This window comes from Uloborus diversus, chromosome 4 (genome assembly GCF_026930045.1).
Source record: "Uloborus diversus isolate 005 chromosome 4, Udiv.v.3.1, whole genome shotgun sequence".
Taxonomy (NCBI): Eukaryota; Metazoa; Arthropoda; class Arachnida; order Araneae; family Uloboridae; genus Uloborus; species Uloborus diversus.
Window position 1 is genome coordinate 137,954,852 of NC_072734.1, and position 25,280 is coordinate 137,980,131.

Consider the following 25,280-nt stretch of genomic DNA (forward strand, 5'->3'; position numbering starts at 1 on the left):
TTACATACACAAATTTTTTTAAAAAGTTTGTAAGTTCAAAAGGTTAGGAATTAGTTATGTAAGCAAACTAATATACAGTATAGATATTTATACAATTTTATTGTTCATATAAATACATTACACAATAAGCAACAGCTAAAAAAAAGTTTTGATTTTTAAATGCTTTGTAACAGAATGTTAAATATTAAATAACGATCATAAAAATATTTTAATCAACATTATTTAAAAAGCTTTAAACCAAAAAAAGTTTAATTAAATTATTTTGGAGAAATAAAAAATATTATAGAGCCTAACACAAAAATGCACAAAACTGAAAATAATTTTGTGCAAAACAGCAACATCTCAAATAAACTTGTAATTAACAACTAATTAAACAATTCAATTTACATTTGGCATGAGAAGTCATAAACAACATATTAGTTGTATATCATCACAGACATCAATATTTATTTTGTTCACAATACATCACAATCCTTATTACAACATTTAGAACACTTGATTATAATAAGCTAATTCCAACACAATACTGTAAAAATTATTCTCCATTCAGCATTTATATGTATAATAGCAGAAAATACAAAATGTATATAAATTTCTCAGATTTTTTAAATATATATATATATATATTTTGCTATAAAAAATACTTCACATGAACTTTTAAAACTAATACTGCAGACATGAAAAAATACCCAAATGATCCCATCATAAATTTTCTTTAACAAAGATTTTTCCATTACAGTGCAAGTGAAGAATATTTATAAAAAGTAATGCAAAGCTCTTCTATTGAAATACCTAAAATTAAATCTTCTATTAAAATACCTAAAGCCATACTGTAATTTTGTGATAAATATTAAAAAAATATATCAAAAGAAAAAATATATTAAATTTTTCAGGGAAATACAACTCATTTTTCCAGAATAACATTCAATTTTGTAGAGAACAAAAAAATATTTTAACAGTTATTTATACAGCCAGATCAAAAACCAGCTTTTCAGAAATGATTTAGTTCCTCTTAAGTAATCTCAAATGCAGTACTCGCACTTCTAGTACTGCAATGAAACGGTCAAGTTGGCATTATCTTCATTTTTTGTGAGAAAAGCTATAGGCAGGCTTCTCTGAAGCATCTACCAATTAATTGAGCTTTTAAAAACACTAAGCGCTAAAATTTAGGCGGAAAAATTTTTGGGCAGATTTCATTTATTATTTATTAACTGTGGGGGAAAACTTTATTTTTAAAGAATATCGGCTTTTTTATTATCAGATTTCTAGTTCAGAACTGCTTCTCTTGACTTATTTTTATCCCATGGCTAATAGTTTAAGGGCTAGCCCCAAAAAATCGACTTGGCAACCAAACCGGAGAGTTTTGCTTGCAAAAGGCAAATAATACATCCCTTAATGTCCCTGCGCATTGTCCAACACCTTTCCGGGGCCATCAGGCGTGGGCGGACGCATGAACATGACTTTTGTATAATTTAAAACTGGCAACCGAACTGCACGACATTTTGGCAAATGATTCGAAATAGTTTCATAAACACATAGCAAAATCACTGAACAGATGTTTCCAAAAAAATGTGCAATTGCTAATATTCTTTTTCAATTTATTTTATTTTCTCCCATTCCAAAAATCATATTTGACTAGTACATTTCATACAATGTCAATAAGTCAATATGCATTTTAAAAACAGGTGGGAGAGGGGAGAATGAGATACAATAAATTTTCTATTCAAGACATTTTTGGGACATAAAACATGCTCAATCTAATAATTTATAGTTTGAAGCTTTAAAATTCAAACAGGGTTGACCACTGCTTAGGACGATTTAAACAATTCAAGATCAAATTTAGTCAAGCTTCTTCTTTTTTTTTCTTTCATGTTCAGTAATTTATGTTGTGCTTTGTATGATTAATTATTTGATTAATTTTTAACAAAATATTTTATTGAAACAATTTTCCAAATGGGCACTAAAAACATGATTTTATATTTTCAGAAGTTTTTAAGTTCTTTTAAAGATATTTTTTCCTGCTGTATCAAAAGTGTATAAAATGTACTGTTACAGTACTAAAAACGTAGTTCAGATCAAATTTTCCATCTTAATTAAATGTGTTTTGATGCAAACAAGCAATGATGGGAAGAAGTACAAGAAGCATGTCCATGTATAATTTGTCATAAAGTAGATTACATTAGAAAATTTGGTGAATATTGAGGATCAATGGTTGCAGCGTTCTGATTTTAGCATCTAGAGTTACATATGCTGATAAAATGATAGGAATTAGCAATCCATACATAATTGATTCTCATGTGAGTTTTTTTATAGCAGTTACAAACTTAAAGCTTTTTTTTCTTTCTTTTAAATTAAGGAAATCAAAATAAATGTCTAAAACAGTGTAAGATTAACTAGCATATGTTCTGAATTAACTCTTTGGATTGCAGATTTATTATTCAAGTAATAAAAATATTGGATCTATATTTCTTTTGGAAACAACATAACTTGTTTCAAATTTTATTGTGAGGCAAGAATCTATGAAAATTTTTTATAGTAAAACTATACATTTATATTTTGCTCCAAATCCTGTAACCAAGCAATATATTGAATTAAAAAACAAGTTTTTGCAACATGAAGCTAATGTTTTTTGCAACAAGTTACCACCCTAAGCCAGGATTAAGGCAGAAATACATAAAATACACCACCAGCTCAGTTATTCCATCCGAGGATTGCAGTTTTGTGCTTTTTAGCACTCATCAGCCCGTAATAGGAAGTAACTGAGCTGGAGGCGAAAGACCTCTTAAGGGAGCCGAAAGAGCCAAACAAACTGGTAGCTAATGTAGCTTTGCCATCAATCTTTGAGTTGAACCAGTCACTCGTCCGGTGAGCTAATTCTACATTAGCTACCAGTTTGTTTGGCTCTCTTGGCTCCTTTAAGAGGTTTTTCGCCTCTAGCTCAGTTACTGTCTATTCCAGGCTGATGAGTTCTAAAAAGCACAAAACTGCAGCCCTCGAATGGAATAACTGAGCTGGCAGTGCATTTTATGTATGAAGCTAATGTACTTCAACTACATTAGCTTCATGTTGCAGTGAACCACTTAAAAACTGGAGCCATTAAATACTCATTTTGAAAAGAACAAAGCTTCAACAAAGACAAATGAGAACATTTGATTATTTACAGTTTTATATTAAAAAAGAAAAAAAGCTACGACTACATAGTTGGCATTGTAAAAATGTTTCAACTGAATTATGTAAATAAAATGTTCTTTAATTACAAATACTGTTAAAATAAGACTCTTGAAAACACTTCAAACCATTTAAAAACAAAAACCTAAAAAAAAAAAAAAAAGGTTTAAAACATTATGACTTTTAATAAGCTTTGACAAAGAGTAAAAGCTCATTTGAAATTCTTCTTTTAAAAAAAAGCAATAAGGAACAATGATGGAATACATGTTCTTTAACACGATGAAAGACAATACAAATTTTAAGTGAAGTTTAAAAGTTTCACAATTTTGATTACACAAAACAACAACTTGACATGCATGGTAACAGTGTTACCGCAATAAATAATTTCTGTCACCAGCGATTTCACTTGTAGTTCCTGCTGGGTTAATGCCATCCTTATCCAGAAATGTGTTCTCAGAGGATGGTACAACTTGCTCAGGAACTGCAGCTTGTGAAGCATTTGATGCTACTTGAACAGTAGGATGTCTAGACCTTGGACGCACAACCTAAACATGAAACAAAGTCAAAAAATTAAGTAATGATAAAGAGTTATGTACCATTACAAGGTTTGTAACTAGTTCTTTACTATTTTGGATAACTACCTTGGGTAAGAATTTTTGGGACAACTTAAACACAACTTTATCCCTAACTCTCTCTTCTGCATTTTTAAATAATGAAATTATTAATTTCAATGCAAAAATTTGTTAAACTACAACTTGCAGAAGTAATAAATGTTTAAAATTATGAAATTTTTCTGCAAAAATTTCTGGGTTGAATGAAATCAATGGAAATACTACCAAATGGGGTGAGTTTGTGACATCAGGGGTTAGGTCAGAGGCTCCCAACCTAGGGGTGAACTCTTGCGGTCAATCCAAACTGCTCCCAAAGGGGCAATTTGGCTCCTCAAGTGGTTGATAAATTTGTGAGTAGCAATAGGGAGGCAATAAGTATAGTAAAACCTCACTACAACAATATTTTGGGGACCAAAGAATATATTGCTGCAGAGGGATACATTGTTATATTGAGGGCCTATACATAGTTTGGGAACACAACAGGTTTTTTTTTTAATGTTATAGTATATGCACTACATAGGTATAAATGTATTCCGGGGATTCTCCAAAATGCTAACAATATTATGTCCCAACAGCCTAACACAAGAATTGTTTGGCCTAGGTTTTTTTTTTTTTTTTTTTTTTTTTAATAGTTAGAAATAACTTTTCCAATGTTATAATATTCCTATTAGTATTAAGCAATAACTCATTCATTTTTTTCTACAAATATTTTTGAAAAATCCAGAAAGTAACTCTTTTGGTATGTCCCCATTCGTTTTCTCAAATATACTTAAATTGTTTTAAAATGTTATATCCTCATCGCAAAGTTAATGTATTTCCATTTACAGTAGGCGCCACTTAATGTGATCACTTTGGGACAAATACATTTTGATAACAATAACCGAAAAGAATCCAGGAGACACAAAATAATGATTTTTTTCCAATTAAGGTGCATTTATTTTGGCAACCTCAAATTGAAATCACAATAACTCAACTGAACGCAGTTTTAAATTATAAATTATTAAATTAACAGAATGGAAATATCTGAATTATAAAAAGTTAAAGCTAAATTATGCAATTTTTAATCACATAGTAATAGGTGAAGTAAAATATGATCGTTTTCCCTGACATTCGTAGACCAGTCTCAAAGCACATTCAGCTTTTCTATCTTTTGAAGCATGGTTTTGCTTGTTGTTTAAATTTTAATTTAACTTCGCTTTGTTTTCAATCTCGACACAGTTCTTTAATAGTTTACAAAGTAATGGCAACAATGGAGGTTCTACATCAATGCCTGCAACATGTCCAGCGACTGAATTTTTTTAGGTGCAAAAGAAAGTTTTCTAAGGGGGAGTCTGTGGTCACTGGGGGGCAAACTTTTTGTAGCTTCATTCCTAAAAAAATTTTGAACTGCTATTGAAAACCACAAAATGCTACACAGAAAGTTAGTCTCGTCAGGGTTTGCCTATGTTAATTGAGGAATATAAACGGGGAAAAAATTGGAAGTTTATGAAAAGTTGATAACAATAAACGAAGACGCTGATTACAATATCCGACTTTTTTAACGTGTGTTAACATACAAGTGTTCCGGGACTTCGTGATTCTGATAACATTAAGCGAATGATAACTTTAACTGTGATCACATTAAGCGGCGCCTACTGTATTATAATTTTTTTTAATTTTAAGTGTCCGAGCTTTTAACTTCCCCAGATTCTATTTTAAAAAGGGGGAAAAACATTAAAAAAAATGTAAATCTGTTTTTGAAAAGTGCGACAATGATCTTTAGTTAAGTATTTTCCTTTAAATATTTACCAGTTCATTTTGGAAAAGAAAAAAAAACCTAAAGAGGTAATTGTATTTATTTATTTATTAGTTAGTTTAAGGATACAATTGGTTTTATATACTGCATGTATTTTAATTCTAATTAGGCATTTATATTTACAATAGCATTGATGTTTACAGCATCTTTTCTTTTTTTTTTGAAAGGAGGAAAGGGGGAGGGATAGGTGTCAATCAACCTTTGTAAGGGGGTAATGGTTCCTAAAAAAATAGGAGCCACTGGGCTAGGTTGTGCCAGATAGATTGGGGCATAACTATAAGAGGTAGGAAACTTTTTTTTAAAACAGATGGAAGTTCTGCACTCTGCTTTATCTTTTGCATAACTTTATTTAAACTCTTTGTATTTGGTGCATATGATGTGGCACACTCACATAATTTGACTGTAAGCTATTTAGCTTTAAGTTGATGAAGCATCTTAAGTGAAACAGTGAATAAACTCTACCGAAATATGCTATGAGATTGCATACTGCTTTAATTTACATTTGCTTCATTTTAAAACCTTCTAAGTAAAATGTGAATAAATATTTGAGTCATAGAGAGCTGAAGAGGTGTAGGTCAAAAGAACAGGATCTTGAGCAATTGAATGGTTCAGTAGTCGTTCTTTAAAACGCTATGAACGACGAACTATTCACTCAATGTGATGTTGGTGTAACTTTTTTACGGTTGATTTTTCCTTTGTAAAAAGCACGGGAAAGTAATGTTTCTTTTATTTCTACTTATTGCTATCTCTTGTGTTTTTTCACTGAATAAAATGTTAAAACCTTAATTTTGATATAAAAATATCATTTTCCTAAACAAAGAAAGCAACATGCTTACGTGAAATATAAAACAGAAAACAGTGACTCTCCGCTGGTTTTCCTTTTTCAACGAATGCAGATTTTTACACTGCTTCAAACAAAAGCCTGAATTTCTGCTGAACTTAAAGCCCAATATGATTCCTTGTTGTATCATCTGAAAGCTAGTGAAATGGGACAGTTTTTGGTAGATTTGATCGATTGTAGCTCAAGCAGTTGTTTTTGAAATTGTCGATTGAAAACTTTGGCACCATTTCAATTCTGAGTGTGTCCAGTGTTTCAAAGCTTGTAGCTTGCTGTAAAATGTGACTATCTTGATGGGAAAAGTGTCATTTTGTAGGATTTAGTCTGCTCTTTCCAAATGTGTACTTATTTTGTGTGTAAGACCTAAAGGAATCTGAGAAACCGGTTGTTTTCTCAGAATTTTGTGTTTTTACTCATTATTCTTACATCTACCATAACTTGGTTAGGGTTAAGGAATAGACACGATAATGGGTGGTTCTATGCTACGCTTGGGCTCTTCTATCACCTCTTTTTGTACGGCAGATTCAATCGTAATCACCCTGTATATGACTAACACTTATTTTGCTCTCAACAACTCATATTAAAGAAAAAAGATAGAAATTAGAACTAAAATGATTGATTTATTATATCAAATAGTTAGAGTTAGTCTCCAGGTGAATAAACATCCATTATTTTTCACACATTTGATACTTTACTTATGTATTTACAGAATGTTGTCTTACCTTAAAACCGCTCCATAAAAGAGAAAGTTCTTTTCTGCACCATCCCAATATGAAAGGAGGCAAAAGAGTACTGGGAACTAAGTACAAGAGAGCTGGTTGGGCTGTATTCATCAAGAATAATCCAACAAATGTAATCAATAAGCCAATGCCATAAGCTGGAAAAAAATATTATAATTGTAAAATTATAAGACACTTCATTATAGAAAAAGATGTCATACACATAAAAAAAGGATAACCCTAAATAGGCTGTTTTAAAAAAATTATAAAATTTGTGATGCACATTAACAAACCAATTCTTTATAACTCCTAAAAACACGTGTATAGAAATTAATTAAAGTTTGGGATGAAATTTGGTTCCCCAGTCCCTTTCGGTCATGTGACGGCAATTCAGACTCCAAAAAGGCAGCGAGTTATCAATCAGTATTGCATGCAAATGTATACGATTAAAACTCAACTATATCTATGCCTGTTTGCATAACTATGTCAAATAGTCACTTCTGATTGGCTATTTGTGAAATGACACGATCACTATGAGAGGCATCGCAATAGTAATGGGAGAGCATTTAGACCTTTTGAGTATACATCTTACTTACTAAAAAGTGAGTGTATCACTCTATGTAAGGGGCCATTCATTAAATATGTAAGGATGATTTTGGCCATTTTTGAACCCCCCCCCCCCCCCACCCTTATGTAAGGGTACGTAAGACAGGGTTCGTAATCAATTTTAGAAATAAAATGAAAGAGTAAAATGAGGTTTTGAAGGAGTACTAATGGGCTGTCATTAAATGATGTCCCTTTTTTTCAACATATTTGACCCCCTTTATATGTCACACTTCACAGACTCCTACTCTTGTCTCATGTCATATTTTTTTTCTAAACAAATTGTTAAAATAACTATGTGATGTCACATATTATCCTCCTCTCTCTTCCTCTTGTCACAATTTCATGAACCTGTCTCCCCCTCAAGGCATGACATCACTTGTGATGACCTTTTTACAATATCATAACTGTGATTCACTAAACAATTGTCCTTTTAGCACAATCACCTAATGTAGTACATCTACTTATGTGTTTTTAATAATAATTAAAAACCTGCCCTTTGCTGCTGAGAGTGTGATGAAGGGAAAAACAGTAATCATAAAACTAAAAAAATAGCCAAGCACCATTTGAGCATGTTTTACTTCACTTATGAAATGTCTTAATCCATCTAATAATATTTTCATCTTCAACTTTTATGACTTCTATAATCAATTTGTAAATCACATCTTTATAAAAAAGATAAAGAAACAAATTACTACATTAAAATTGCTCTTATACTTTCGCCCTTGTGACGAAGTTAAGCTCTCGATCGAAGTATTTTAAGTTACTGTCATAGAGGAAGGTTGTATTTTATGAAAGAAAGAAGGAGTATTGAAGGAGTCAAAAACCAAAACGGCCCTTCGAAAAATTTCCTAAATGAAGGAGTACTGGAGGAGTTTTGAAGGAGCGTACGAACCTAGGTAAGATTTTTCAAACCCCTCTCCCCTTTTCTTACCTAAGATTCCATTTTGTTTTTAAAAACAGTTCAATATTGTTAGAAAAGGATCAGATACACTAAAACTCCCAGTTTGATGTAAATAAAAGATATTTTTCAATAGGTAAATTATATTATTTTATTGCTGTCAACTATATATTATCATTATATTATTAGGTAAATACCTAGTATTTCAAATACCATTTATCAGAAGTTTAAAGTAAGTTTTTTAATAATTTTAAACACAAATCAGACACTACAAACCAATAACACTTTTAAAAGTTTAAAGTAAGAAACTTTTAGAAGTTTAAAGTAAGTCTTTTAATAATCTTAACACAAATCAGACACTCTGCAAACCAATAACACTTTTAAAATAATGATCGACTAGTTTTTAATTAATTTCAAAGAAAATAAATTAAAACAGTTAAAACAAGATCAATTCAGATTCTCTAGACTCAATGTTTTTTTAATTTTTTTTTAATGATGCAATACTAACTAAAAATAAAACATGCTGTACATAGTGCAATTATTTTATTTTATTTTCAATTCTTTGCAAAACAAGTAACAAACAGCTCATCCTAATATGTTTTTTACCTTCCAGACTCAAATGAAACGTAATCCCTACCAAACCATTTCACTGCGCGATTTCTAATATAAAATATCGACATGGAAAATATTACGTAAGAATGGGTTAGCCCCCCCCCCAAAGGGTATATAGAGATTTCTCCAATTCCCCCTCAGGACCCTTATGTAATTAATCACTTCAACGTCTCCCAAATGCCAGATAATCGAGGATCAAACCAGTTATCAATAGATTCAAAAATTTTCTGCTATCATGTTTAGGAAGATTTTCTTTTCTGTAACCTTAATCAACAGAGATATTAATGAAAACATTTATTCTCCATGACGTTTCTACCGCCGGACGAAAGGCACTTTCGGCACTAGGCCAAATTCGAGCTTAGGTTCTTCTTTTCCCAAGGCTATGTTGATCTCACCTTGATTCGGCATCTTTTCCTGTGGTTTATAATTTCTCTCCCCTTTTCTGCTAAAAGCAGAAGTTATTGAATGGTTAAAGTTAATGGTTAAAATTGAAATGAGTTCAATCAAAAACATATTTTGACAAAGTATAAAGTTAAAAGTTCATACAACAAACTTAAAATTTGCCAGTTCTAACTTTTGGTAAATTGTTGATTTAAGTGACCAAAAATTAGCCGTCAATAGCTTATTACTGCAGTACATGCAGCATATTTAAAAAAAACCTATAAAAATCTATGAAATAATCAAAAGTTTTTAAATATAGTGCACCATTTATTGAGTTTGCAGATGGTTTACAACAACACAGTTCAACTGTATAAATATAATACTTTTCTGCCTTACCTGCAACAGTTATAGGAAAGTAAAGACTTTTCTTATTTGTGATCAGGTCAAATCCATGACAATAAGATATCAACAATCCTAAAAAATTGAAAGTAGTTAATGACTCATATTTATGTCAAAGAATGCAAAATAACTAAAACTAAACAACTTTGAAAACAGATTCAAAATTTGCTGAAAAAGGTAAATCTTAATTTTGTTAAAACATATTTTAATTATTTTAAAATTAGTGTGGAGTCTCCATATAACGAAGTCACAAGAGATCTTTAAAAAGGTTCGTGGAAAGGTTAAAATCGAAACTTCACTCTATAGACAATAGTAAATTTCCATGGTTAATTTTTCAATTAATGCTATATACATTAAGTTAAATCCAGATTAATTATTTTGAAGTTAAATACATATTACCACGAAAAATATTGTGTATATTTTAAAGATATTAATTTAACATAAGTACTAAATTAAGAAATAAAACTAATCAAAGGAATTTATTAACTAATTAAATTTAATCAGGTTTGCTACTTGCATCTGTTGTACAATTTCTGAATTTTAGCAAAATTTTACACATTGATTAAAAGAATTAAACCTAAATTTAGTCAATGACACTTGTTTAACATTGGAAACATTCCGTGATTTTTGTTGTACCCTTGAAACACTCCAACACTTTCTCTTCGACATTTTGAGAACAACGCACCACGTTGCAGAGCAAGGTTAAAATGAGTGAAATGTGCACGTGGTCAATTTAAGAGACTAGAGCCTAGCGTCCACGCATTTCCAGGAAACCTCACCCCTTCTAGGAATTCTACTCTCCTTCTTTCAAATCCCTCCCCTTCCATCATCACAAGTGACAAAAAGAAAGGAATGTTGAAAGACAAGATAAGTTGTAGAATGGGGTAAGCCTGGACAAAAGCACCAAAAGATATTTTCCAAAACATCGATGCTTTCTCCCCCATAAAAACTTTGCAATAGAGAAATTTGGCCGTTTGATATTCGGTTAAAGAAAAACAGATTTGTATGCTTTTTTATTGAAACTTTTTGTGGCACTGAACATACTTCATTATATAGAGAACTTCGCTAAATAGAGTGTTTGCTATACGGAAACTCGACTGTATTTTATTACTCAATCAAGATTCTGCACAGGTAAAATTTATTTCTATATTTCAAGGAAAAATTTGTGTGCATAAAGCAAAATTGTTTTAAAAGAAAATTAACTATACTGGAAACAAAAAGCTTTTTAAAGTAACATGGCTGGATAAACTGAAAGAATGATCATTAAAAAAATAAATACAAACCTGGAACCAATATATCACCAAAGCCTAACATTGAAAACTGCTGATAGCATATAGCTAATGGATCAAAACCAAAGTGAGCAACTCTTAGAACCATAGGAAGCTAAATTAAAAAAGGAGCAAAAATATTAACAATTATGTATAACGTGCTATAAAAGTAGGCTTGCCAGATATCTGAAATTCTCAACCGGGACCCTGGAATGCCCCTCGGCCCCAGAGTCACGGCTATTCATAAGGGTACATATCCTTGGCTGGTTTTCAGGGTGGTTCATTGTAGAAGGTAGTTCATTGTGAATGCTATGAATAAATGGTTACTAATTTTGAACCTATATCGGAAATAATAATGAATGACCCAAGCAGATAAATTTTATCATTTTATATCTTACAAGTTAATATTTATAAGTAAGTTAAGTAAAAGGAAACACTCTTTGAACAAGGAATAAAAATTTTAAGAATATTTACATTTTTCTAATTGGCTAGAACTTATTTTAGAAGTAATTATCCTAAACATTCCCTAACAGTTAATTATTTTGACTTTATTGGTCATTTGTAATCAAGTTTATCTTTTACCGGGATGTGAAGTAAACTAGCCGGGACATCGGAACTTCGTCTGAAAACCGAGACGCCTGGCAAGCGTACAAAAAAGTAAATGTAAGCAGAAATGAAATAAGACATTTAATTAACAGAAACAGAAAGCATGCACTATTTTCAGAGTACAATTCAAGCACTTTCGGGGCATTGGCAAGATAAATCAGTGAAGGATAATATCATGACATGCATGGCTACATTTTACATCTATGACTTACTTGAAAAATAACTGTTATAATAAACAGCCTCTAATCAAAAGCAGTGGTGTTGGGATACACTATTCTCAGCTTAAAAGAAACTAAAGCTTGAATGCTGCTCTTATATCATATACATGAGGGGTTCCCAATGCATTGACCTCAACCAGTTGATCACAGATTTATTTTTAGACAATCTGAATTAGTTATTGGATGACTATCTTAACTGAACAATTTGTATTCTTTAAACAACCACTGATAATTTGTTTCCAAGTTTATTATCTGTTATTTAATGAAGGTACTTCTAACCAATGTTTAATACTTTTAAAACATTTTATTTGTTTTGTCCTATGATCAATAAATAAAATGAAGAAAGATAGTAAAATGTCATTGATCTACAAAGTTGAACTTAATGGCAGTCAAGTTGAGCACTGTTCATAGAAATCAGTGGTTCCCAACCTGAAGGCGATCACCCCAAAGAGGGGATTTAGTTCCTCAAAGGGCAATAAATTTGTGAGCGGCGATAGAAGGGCGATGAGTATTTAAGACAAAATAATAGTAATTAAAAGCCAGCAAATATCAAAACCCAAAACTTATTCAGAACCGATAGGAGTTCAGACAAGGAATCACAAGCTAAAAAATACACAAATTGAAGTTCAGAAGCTGCCTCTTTATACTTCGGTGGAACCTTTCAAAATTATTTTATAGTTCACCCCCAAGTTCATGAATATTTAAATATTTCATTATATATATATATATATATATATATATATATATATATATATATATATATATATATATATATATATATATATATATATATATAATTTTTCCCTTCAAATTTTGAAGAGTTGGTGCTTTTATTTCCCCCCAATTCCAATTTAAAAAAAATTTCATGCAAAATGTCTTTTTTTGGAAAAGTTTTTCAATAATCTTGGTACCAATCAATTTGTTTTAAAAAAGAAAGAAGTATTAAAAAATATAAAGAAAGGTGCTTTTATTTATTTATCTCTTGTTCAAGAGTGATTTGATACATTTGCTTTAGTTTAAATACATTTTTCTTCAAATTTAAATAAATAATTTAGATTGTCAATAACAAGGATGTTCAATAGCGCTAAATTATGCTTTTTTCAAGGAAGAAGTGGGGGGGGGGGATAGGTGTCAGTCAAGTTGCAGTGGGGGGCAATCGACTCAAAAAAGTTGGGAACCAGTGATATAAATTGAACACTTCAAAACGAAATAAACATGTGAGCAAAGTACCGGGTGGTTATAAAATAAGTATCTCTATTTGGAGCAGTCTGTAACTTAAAAAAATCATCCGATTGCAAACAAAATTGAAACACTTACTAATCTTGGAGGGGGAAGAAGGATGGTGCAAAAAAAATTTAGTTGCTAAAATCACAAATAGGAGGCGCTGAAGCTTTCAAAAGATGTAGTTGACAATGCAAACACTGTAGTAATCACAAAAATTAAAGATGCGGTCATTTCTGCCGAGTTGTCTCTCAGTTTGTCAGATCGTGCTTTAATTTTAAAGCTATTCACACATGTTGAGATTTTAAAGAACATTTTGGGAGCTTTTGTTGTTCGTCAACTGCAGCAAAAACGGTGTCTTTCCAAAACAGCTTTTATGCAAGATGGAGCCTAACTCCATATTGGGTGAGCAGTAAAAAATTTCTTATGGCAACATTTCACAGATGATAGGGTAATAAGCAGGTATTTTCAAATGGCATGGTCTGCTCAATCCCCTGATCTGACGCCAGTCATGTGATTTTTGGTTTTGGTCATTCTTAAAGTCCAATGCGTACCGTGGAGGTGTCACATACTTCAGTGAACTAAAAGATAACATTACTTAACATGTGCAAAACATCACTTCAGATGCCTTGGATTTCACAGTTGAAAACTTCGCAGACCGCCTGTATTGTGTCCTAAAGTTCAATGGTCAAGTCATGGAACCTGAACTTGATCGGCACCGTCATGCATGAGCGTAATATGCCTGTAACAATATTGAATAAACCACTCAGCTTTACATGCTAATTCTTTCCTCATGTATTACACATTATAAATTCAAAGGCGCCACCAATAGGCAAATTTTGCACCTAAAATTTTTTATTGCACTATCCTTCTTCCCCCTTCAAGATTAGTAAATGTTCCATTTTTGGTTGCAAACAGATGATTCTTTCAAGCTACAGACTGCTCCAAATAGAGATACTTATTTTATAACCATCTGGTACATGTAAGTACAGTTGGCTCTCTGTTTAACAACTTTCAAGGGACCACAAAAAATCGTCCTTAAGTAGAAAACGTCCTTAAATAGTATGCTTTTAAAACTAAAGTGGACCATTTGGGAGCGTGAAAAGTCATCTTTAAATAGAGAAAGCCTTTAAATAGAGCATCGTTAAACAGAGAGCCAACTGTAAATGCTGAAATTGTGTACAATTACAAGAATATTACTAATGGATTTAAATATTTTTAATTACCGATTCTTGAGATTTTCCACCAGTTGCAACTTCTTCCATGACACTTTCTCCTCTCTAAATTAAATAGAACAATGAGGATAGTAAAGAATTAAGAAATCAGTTAAAGGTTTATTTGAATTTAATAGAAATATCAGAAAGCATTGGATTTACCACAGTCATGAATGGGGTGACAAACACAAAAAAGATATCATAGAAGAAGAGTAGAACCAGAAGCACAGTACATATCTGAAAAATAAAATGGTAATCATGAGTTCAATTTATAAAGTATGAGTTTCAAGTATGAGATCAAGTTTTAAGCTATCAACAAAAAAAAAAAAGTGAAATGACTTATGTGGAAAATATTTACACATCACACATTAAATTTGTTCATCAAATCAAATCTATATACAATAAATAATATGATCTTCACAGAATTATTTTTCACTGCCTTTTTTAAAAATGGTTTTTATGTTTGTAAAGATACAAGTATATTAAAGAGAAGGAATTTTTTTTAGTTATGGCAAACACTGAATAGTACAACATACAAATATTGCATTCAAAATTCAACGCAATAATAAATATGTCAAATAACTGAGATTTTATTTCAAAAAGACAGTCATTAAAAGAAAATTATAACTTCTTCCTCTAATAATTATCAATAAAGACGTTTTAAAAGTTATAGCATTTTCACTTTAAATGACATGAAAACAAGTACAAAAAACTCATGGCTGAAAAACTCAATACTACACAAATAATACTACACAATTGTAATAATTATATAGACACTCACTTTCAAACTAGGAAGCCTGATATTCTTCAGCATGTGTATACAAAATGCAACTCCTAGAATATCTTGCAGAATCCAAGCACCTCTTTTGTAAGATTTAAAAAAAAAGTGAGACAAATATATATATGACTATATTATAAACTACAAACTCAGTTATAGAATAGTTTTTTTTCCTCTCTTACCTGTCTTTACGTATCAGCAACCAATATACAGAAATTGCAATAGATAAACAAATAAGTAAAATCTGGCGAAAATCAATATGATAGGTGCTGCTTCTGATCCTGAAATCTGTAGGTCTAAAGGGAAAAGGAAAAAAAAAATTAAGTGAAAATACTTCATGCTTGTAATACTTTTGAAAAAGTATATAGTATTGCACAATTAAAATTTCAACTCATACAGTAAAAGATTAACAATCATTTTATTATACAACTAGTGGCACCCGCACAGCTTTGCCCATAGTAGAAAATTAAGAGGTCTTTTGGTTCGCCTGCATATTTACAAATAATGTATGATGAATTTCTCGCCAATTGGCTTGCCCATGTTACAGTTCTACGTTATGATAACTTGGCAATTTACTTGTTCATCTTATGATAATTTTGCTCAGGAAAATGTGCTTAAAAATGGAATAAAAAAAGAACAAAATCGAATTTTCAAAAAATCGCTTCGAGGTGCACACCCCCATGCTACAAACTAATTCTGTGCCAAATTTCATGAAAATCGGTCGAACGGTCTAGGCGCTATGCGCGTCACTGAGATCCCGACAGATAGAGATCTAGACAGAGATCCAGACAGAGAGACTTCCAGCTGTATTATTAGTAAAGATATTCTATACAATGCAAAAAAGATTTATATCACTTTAGTTAAAAATGCATAGAATAAAAAAAAACTGCATTGGATAGAAATAGGCTTATTTAGCAGCAAGTTACTGCCCCTAAAGTAGAACTACATGCAATATATCAGACAGCCCTGTTATCACATTTTGAGACTGTAATTTCGTTCTGAGGAGTTCTAATAAGAACAAAATTGAAGTCTCAGGATGTGATAACCGGCCGTCTGGTATACTGCATGTAGAAATAGGCTTAGTTACAGAAATAACAGAAAGAGAGAAAAAATAATTTATACCTGCAAATAGTAGCTGGAATTTTCAAAAAGAGAGGCTCTAAGCAGCTATGCACAGATAAAACGCTAGCCAAAACGAATAGACCTATTATGAAGTATACTAAAAAGAAAAAAAAATATTTAGAAAAGGAGAAACAAATCCGACAAAATTATTTTGACATAAACATATTTTACATAATGATAATCGAAGGAATTTCTACATTAAATAATTTTATTTTTTATATTCAATAATGTGTCAGCTAGTGTAAATTCTTAAGTCTCAATCAGGGACGCCCTGAACCTAATTTCTCGGGGGGGGGGGGGGGGGAATTCCCTATTTACCAAATGAAATTTTGCTGAAGTATAAAGTATTGGTATGTATACATACTTACATCTACTGAGAAGGGATGTTCGGGCATTTAAAAATTGCAATATTGTCTTCAAAATCTCTGAATCGTCAGACAGTTTTTTGGGAGAGCACAGTGATCTCTTGTCAATTCGTTCCTGGTTTTGATTTTCATACTTCTAATATCATTTATCTCTTTGAGAACTTATTCACACCTTTTAAGAACATAATCTGCTTATATAAGTAGCCAAGAGAGCTATTGTTTTCTATGCAAGAAGCTGCAATGCTAACGCTCTGAGTTTTCTCTGCTGCTTACATTTCTTATTTCCGCTGTGTGAGGGGTAAACAATCCTTCTAAATGAAGCATTTCAGTTCTTAATTCACACCACAAAGTAATGACTTCCACTTTAATGTACTCATTTAACAGTTTTTAGTTTCTTTAATTTTGGTTACTTGTAGGAAGTGGAAGATAAATAAAATAATGAAAATAGTTTCCAATCAGGGTTCGAAAATATGATATTTTCATATATATCAAATATTTTGATATATATCCGATATTTTCAATTACTACAAACTAAAGTCTTCCAAATAGTAAATGTATCCTCAAATCACTCTTTTTCTATTATAATTACAATATGTATACTTAAAATTGAAGCTTCTTTCATTACTTATATCTAATATTTCATTTTAAATTTCTATCAATTTTAATGTAGTTATTTAGCATTAGCTGTTTTATTCATTTTTCTTCTGTTAGTTACTTTTACAGTTACATGATTCAGAAATGAAATATATACATTAGTCGGTGCACAGTCATAAGACATTTTCTTTTTTTTTTTGAGCAATGTTTAACATTTAACTAGGCACTTTTAGTATGAATTAAAATTGTTGCATTACATATTATTTTATGAATATAAAATACAAGTAAAGTAGGAGTATTCTATTACTTTATTATATTATTGATGTATTAATACATCATAAAAATATAGTACATAACCTTTTGGTTATTTTCAATAATAAATGAACAATTTTACTATGATTAATATACTTTTTATATTGAAAATACCATAGTTGAAAAATAACTATCAAAATATCATGATATTTTCAAAATAAATATTGGATATACATTGTGATATATATTGGCGAACCCTGTTGCAAATTAACTAAAGATATGAAAGGACAAACCAGCTGCCCTTTAGAGATAGTCATCTCTAATTCACAAAAGAAAGAAAAATTTCTCACCCAAATAATCAAAGAAGAAGTACAACAAGACCAGCATCGTCCCCATGCATAAGACAAAAGCACCAACATAATAGGGACTGACATTAATCACACTATCTTCTGCAGTGTTTGCTTTTACACAGGGTTTATTTGGTAATTCCCTGTCAGCTCCACCAGGAAGTAAACTCATTTCTTTACAGTAGCTGAAAAAAATGACAAAACAATTTCTTTTATTAAAAAAAAAACATGTCTTAGAAATCTGAGTTTTACAAAATAAGCATCTGGTCTGAATTCTTAGCTACAATTTATTTTTACACAATCTTTGAAAAAATAAAATATTTTTGAACCATAATTCCATACTACTGTAAAAGCAATAACTTCTAATATAGAACCAAAAAGTAAAATAAGAATATACACAGCAGCTGAAATAATAATGTAACAAAAACAGAAAACAGTGTGAGATAAAACATAACAAACAAGATGCGTCCATTACCAAGAAAACAAGTTTTTCTTTTTTTTAAATTCTGATAAAAGTTTCTGAGCTTTTTTAAAATCAAAATACTAAATGCATAACAAAATATTAAGAAAAAAATGGACATGAAGATTTGGATTTACAAGAAGTTAAAATACTTACATAGCAAAACGTATATGACCAGACCAGTAAGCACCAATTGTTACAGTAATTAAGGCTATAACCCATATCACAAGGAGACTGAAGTCAAAATTCATACTCAACGGGGCAAATAACCGAACAGTAACAGTATTATCCATTTTCTAAATGGAAAGGAAAAAAAAAAGTATGAATTTTTCAATGTATTACATTTTAAGTCACAAAATGCAATATAATTCTTTGTTACCTTTAAGCGGTCAACAGAGTTCTCAGATATCAATCCAACAGAAATGTTGATCATTTGTGCAGCTGTATCATTAGTTTGGTAATGACCCTATAAAAGAAAATTAGTACGTGAATGAAATCTTTCAACAAAATGTATTTCAAACTTCATTATATTAAAAGACAAATATTAATACAGGGAAAAATTACTTTAAGTTAAAAAACTATTTTCTAATACAATGAAATGATTATGGTATGATTTGAAATTTTATTAAAACTGAGAAAAGCTATTTGAATTTTCAAAAAATCAAAGCCTGACTTTAAAAATGAAACATGATTTATGATAATTAATTATATTTTATTGTATTTTAAGTACATAACTTAGTTGAAAAAGCATAACTTGGTGGAAATTATACTAAATTATACAAAAACAAAAAAACTTTAAAATCAATGATTAAAACCTTCATCATCTTACCACTCGTCCACGTTCTGTGATGAAAAGAATACCTTCCCCTCCTCGATCTTGTACATTACGAGCTTGATCTGATATACTACAATTATTTTTGTTGAGTAAAAGAATTTTACTTTTGGAATCAATTTCTGGATGGTCTTCACACCAATCTACATTACTGGTGTCCTCCCAAAAGTGAAATTTCTGCATAAGGAAAACAAGGACATAAAAATGAATACATATATATTTAAAAATAAAAAATAAACACAGTCAACTCTCTTTAATATGTTGTTTGGGACTAGTGGTGTGGATTGGGTGAATACCCTGGGAGAAGGTAATTTTGGGGTATTTATCCAGGTTCGGTACTTACCCATGACCAAAAATTAGTATTTTGCATAAAAACCTAAAAGATGAATGTGTGACAATTTTTTTTCAAATGAGAAACACAGCGGATGCTGGTTAATTGAATCAGTGGTTAATTGAAGAGGGTTCATACTCAATTTCAGAAATAAAATGAAGGAGTTTTGGAGGGGTAAAATGAGATTTTGAAGAAGTACTCATGTGCTGTCCTTAAATGGTGTCGCATTTTTTTCCAACATATTTGACCCACTTCCCTTTGTCACAAAGTGTCACATTTCACCTAACTCCTTCTCTTGTCACATGTCATGTTTTGTTTTTTTATAAACATATTGTTACAATAACTGTTTGTCTGAATGTCACTTTGTCATCCTCTCTTTTCCCCTTGTCATGTCACAATTTCATGAATACGTCTCCCCCTCAAGACATGACATCATTTGTGGATGACCCTTTCTACAATATCATTACTACGATTAACTAAACAATTGTTTTTTTAACACAATCACTTAATATAGCACATCAACTTATGTATTTTTAAGTATTTAAATAATAATTATACAAACTGATGTTTGCTGCTGAGAGTAGTGGAAAGGCAATAATCATAATACTTGAAAAAATAGCCTTACACTATTTAAGCATGTTTTACTTAACTTATGAAACGTCTTAGTCATCTAATAATATTTTCACCTTCAACTTTTACGACTTCTATGCTCAATTTGTAAATCACATCTTTATGAAAATAATAAATATACGAAATTACTACATCAAAATCGTCCTTATACCATTGCCCTTGTGTCGATGTTAAGTTGTTGACCGAGGTATTTTAAGTCAGTCATAGAGAAAAATTTTATAGTCTTGAACTAAAAACGAAGGAATTTTTAAGGAGTTACCACCAAAATGAAGGAGTTTGAAGGGCCCTTTAAAAAATATTCCATAATGAAGGAGTATTGGAGCAGTTTTGAAGGAGTGTACAAACCCTGTTTAATCAACCGCTTTAATGAATCAAATTGCCAAATTAGAACAAAATCCAGCTATATTGAATTAGCCACTATATTGAATCAGCTGCAAAGTTCGAGAGATAACTAGAACACCCAAGTTCTTCATTTTAATTTGATTTCACATTCTAAAACGAGGCTTATCTTCTTTTTAAAGTATCATCTGCAGTTTCTGATCACGGAATTGAAATTAAATCAAGTTGAATTTCCGATTCGTAACAGACAATACTTTCGTGAAGAAAAGTAATAAAAAACAAACATTAAGAATTAAAATTTAAAAAAAAAAGAATTGTCTTTCTTAATAATATATTTTCTTTCTTAATCATAGTTTTTTATGGAAAAATGACTGAAAACTCTTTTATTTTCAAAAAGAATAATGGATTTAGTTTTCATGGTTTTTTTTTTTTTTAAGAGAAGGATAGGATTTGCTGCATCAAAAAATACTTTATTTGCATACTGTATTTGCAGAAAAATGGTTTGATTAAATTTATTAAAACCTTTTATGTATTATTATGTATGGTTTTAAACATTCTTCTATGCAGCTTTGATCAACAAATAACCACAGACAAACTTTTCCCAGAGCTCATTTAGAGAAAGACAACTTGTGGTGTTCACTGTATCTCAACTGGCAATCATCTGAAATCGAAAACTATTTGAATTTAGTCGAAGGATTAAAAAATCCTCTCCCGTACAGTCTCGGATATTTCTTTTTTGTCAAACTTACAATTTTTCGTGGTTACTTTAAGTTAAAAGTGCTTAAGAAAATAAAAATTCTAAAAGCCAACATTGGAAGGAGGTTTTTTGCATGCAGAATATGGGTACCAAATTTGAAAGGAATCGGATCAGTAGTTTTAAAATGGCAGTGAACAAGAGAAAAGTGTGTTTAAAATTTTAGAAGCTAAAAGCCATTGATTCCAGCTATTTAGCCCCTTAACAATCGGATAATTTTCAAGAAAACGGTCATAAAAATGTCTATTTTTTTTATTTAAGAAAATGATATAAAAATAAGTGTATGAACAACATGTGCATTCAATTTTGCATTTTCAATGTTTTTTAGATTAAAATTTTAAAAAAATTTAAAATTTTATGAAAAGTCAACAAGCAAGCTCAAGCAAGCAGCAAAAATTTAAGAAATACATCTTTTAAACATTAAAAAATAATTTTATTAATCTTTTGTGTAATATAAGTAAAGATAAGTAAATTTTTCTTGTGTGGTGAATTTCAAAGTTTGAGAAACAGAGGCCCAAAGTCACAATCTGGTAAGTTAGTACCAAATTTCCTTTCTTCATCTCTGCAATTACATTTAAAAACTGCAATTACATTTAAAATGGACTGGTGCTGCCATCTAGTGTATAAAGAGAGAAATAAAATGTATTCCGGGCAAATGAAATGAATTGGTTTTAATAGTTTTGTCGCGTTAATATTGCACACCCCAACATGGCAGTGAGAAATGGAGGTTGAAACCCCAGCATGGCGTTTTTTCGGGAGCGAGCGGGAAGGGGTTAAAGTACAGTCCCTGTAGCTTCTTTTTTTTTATTTAAGCATATTTAACTAATCCCAAGCAAGCAGCAGAGGTTCCTAGCATCCACAGCTGTTGGAACAGCTGCAGACTTTTGCAGCTGTCGGAGCTACAGCTTGAAGGAGAAGAGACTAAATATACTGAATAATTTTGAAATTAGTTCAGATCAACTTCAAATTTTGGGAAAGGTTTAACCAAAAGAAAAGATGAAAAAGAAAAAATCAATTTTTTGAAGATAAAAACCCTATCCATCCCTTAAATATCAACTGCACTTTCTGTCAATTTTAATAGCTTTTGTGGAACACAATAGACTGGCAAAATTCTATTTAGTTGAGGTATGTTGGTTTTAGAATTACTTTTAGTCTAAGTATTTAAATATTTTTCTGAATTTTTCAAAACATAATTTATTAATGTATGCGAGTTCATCTTTCCAACAATCATCATTCTAATGACCATGTCAATGTGGAAAGATCATGCCTGATGCTCGTTAATATATATACAGATGACTGACGTTTTGGGATGTTAGAAAAACCCAAAGAGGTCTAAAATTAAATTTTGAGTAAAAGAATTCCCATTTCCTAGACATTGATAGGAAATTTTACTAAATTTATTTTTGACGTAGACTGTGCAACAACGGGCAATACAGCTAATAAGAAATATTTCTCAATGATACAGGTTAATCCCATCACAACAAACTTCAAGGGACCAAATTTTGTTCATTATAACTGGAATTTTGTTGTGTAATGAAATTCAAGCAATGCAATGGTAAATAAAATGGGCCTGAACATTTATTTCACTGAAACAGATGCGTAATTACAATGGTATTCACTGTGTACTGTATAAATCAGGGTTCGTGGTTTTTTATATATTTATTAAATTATCAAAGAAGTTTTATTTTTTTTTTAATTTAAATCGGATATTTTTTTAAAATTTAAATCAGGTCTTTTTGATTTTTTCAAATCTTTGAAGATATTAATTACTTTACATTTACAAACTTTAATATAATAGATGAATCCATTCCACTTACTATTAAAATGAAGTTCTCTATTTAATAATTTTTAAAAATTTTTGCATTATAATGCTATGTAATAGATAAGCTGTGATTTCGATTTGTGCTTTGCTTTAAGGTTTCCGCCATCATATTGTCACAAAGTCAATTCTTCTCCCAGCCATTGTGGCGTGATCGGGTAGGCTTCGGACTACCACCTCGACGACCTCGGTTCAAAACCGACCGCGGGACGGTGATTTGAAAAGAGAAATAATTAATTGTACGTTCTTGTAATTACCTTTATTTATTTTATTTCCTGTTCTAGTAGTTTCTAGAATATTCCAAAACATGTAAATTTAAAATATGCAAATCTTGTATTCTGGAATATTTGATCACTGTATATAAGTGACTTGTTTCTCGGTCCGAAGTAGTTCTGAGCCGAGTGCAGCTGTGGTGCTCTGTTAATAAACTACGTCTCTTGCTTTACCTAGAGTGTTCACTTGGTCTCCTTACACTACCTACGTGACAATATATGTTTTTAGTGAAAAATAATATGTTAAACAATTACTTTTCTTAACACTATTAGTCATAGTGTGTAAGAAAAACTACAAATTTTTATTTTGTTCTGAACTCATTTTGGAGTAAAAGCAATGCAAGAGTGATAATCTGCTACACACACAGAAAGAGGGGTCTATGTAGTTTTGCCTGCTGAAGTTAAGATTGTATAATGCAGTGCAATTAAATTAAGAGCAACACATTTTAAAAATGCAAAATTAATTTATAAAAATAAAATCAACTGATTTTAATTTTTGATTTTGTTTAAAAAATCACTTGATTCAAATCAATGATTTTTTTTTTTTTTAAATCACTTGATTTAAATCAAGCTGATTTCAATCAACAAACCATGGTATAAATCTGTTAAATTATCATAAATATGCGTTTTCTTAATACCATCCCTCTCACCAAAAATTACAATGTAAATATACAAAACTTACAGCTTCAGATTTCTCCTGAGGCAGTGGAGCAAACTCCTTAAAATAAATAATGCAAAAATTTTCTTTTTCTGATGATGATTCAGCAGCAAGTACTCCATATTCATTTGTAGCTGACTATAATGATAAAAAAATCATTCAATCTTAACCTTGCATTTAATGCTATATGAAATTCATAAGATATAAATTTTATTCAAGAACTTCTTGGTAGGTAGACATCAAAATTGAAGTGCTATAAAAATGACATCCTTCATTCTCATGGATAACTTTTTCAAGGGTGGATGCAAGGGGACTCGGTCACAAAAACTTTTTGATATTGAATTTTAAAAAACGCACTTTTAGGGGGTTTTCGATGTCGCTTGGAGCACTATTCATGTGGTCTCTGGTTAGCATCCTGATGGTCCAAGATTTTTTTTTTTTTTTAATTTTAATATTGCACGTCTTCTGAAAGTTTAATTCACAACAATAACTTCAAACAGAAAAGAATTGATACAAAGATATAAATAATCAAACAAAGAAATTCAATTGAGTTTGAAGCCTTTATATAACTAAAGAAAGGAAATATTTATTTTTTTCTTACTTTTTCAATTTTTATATCACAACATACAAACATTTTCTCATAAAAAAATGCTAACATTTGTGTCAGGAGTTTACAATCACGAAATGAAAGGCAGTAGAAAAATCCAGGCTAGTAAATATGAGTATACTCAATGAGATTTCATTATATAATTTTAGTATCTTTTAAGATAAAACTAATATTAAACAAGTGCATCAGAAATAATAATGCCTATTGTGAAAATATTTTATTAGAAGGATGTCTTAGAATAGAAGAACAAGTGACTAATTGAATCTTATGAGTTGAAAGTAACTCACTTCCACGGACTTGAGGAACAATAACAAACAGATTAGCAACATATTTCGCCCACACATCTTTGAATGACGGAGGACAAAGACGATAAATGAGAGACTACAGCTGCTAAAAAGGTTCGAATCTTTGCAGCTTATTTTTATATATTCTATTTAGAAATATATATTATGAAATCTAATCATTAATATTATTAATTTAGTAATAGATTCATTGTTACGACGAAAGTGAAAGCGAGATGTCGTGACGGCAACTCTTGTTGCCATATTCAAAGCTAGAGATAGTGA

At 30.6% G+C, this 25,280-nt stretch overlaps 1 protein-coding gene across 1 annotated transcript; it reads right to left on the bottom strand.

Annotated features, from left to right (window-relative positions):
* Positions 1-109: 109 nt before the first annotated feature.
* LOC129219832 (signal peptide peptidase-like 2B) lies at positions 110-25,237 on the bottom strand. The gene is made up of 15 exons (XM_054854137.1): positions 25,002-25,237; positions 24,132-24,245; positions 19,302-19,481; positions 18,852-18,938; positions 18,629-18,768; positions 18,016-18,197; positions 16,455-16,551; positions 15,515-15,628; positions 15,336-15,417; positions 14,717-14,791; positions 14,567-14,620; positions 11,311-11,410; positions 10,025-10,102; positions 7,135-7,289; positions 110-3,713 (listed from the first exon to the last, which is right to left on the bottom strand). Exons 1-15 carry the CDS (start codon positions 25,056-25,058, stop codon positions 3,537-3,539), a joined length of 1,692 nt encoding a protein of 563 aa, XP_054710112.1. The 5' UTR covers positions 25,059-25,237; the 3' UTR covers positions 110-3,536.
* Positions 25,238-25,280: the final 43 nt, after the last annotated feature.

Coding starts and splice junctions, on each gene's coding strand:
- LOC129219832 (XM_054854137.1), bottom strand. CDS start 25,058: ATGTGTGGGCGAAATATGTTGCTAATCTGTTTGTTATTGTTCCTCAAG. Junction 24,246..25,001: donor TGTTCCTCAAGTCCGTGGAA/GTGAGTTACTTT, acceptor TTATCATTATAG/TCAGCTACAAATGAATATGG. Junction 15,629..16,454: donor ATTCCAGCTACTATTTGCAG/GTATAAATTATT, acceptor TTTTCCCTTTAG/ACCTACAGATTTCAGGATCA.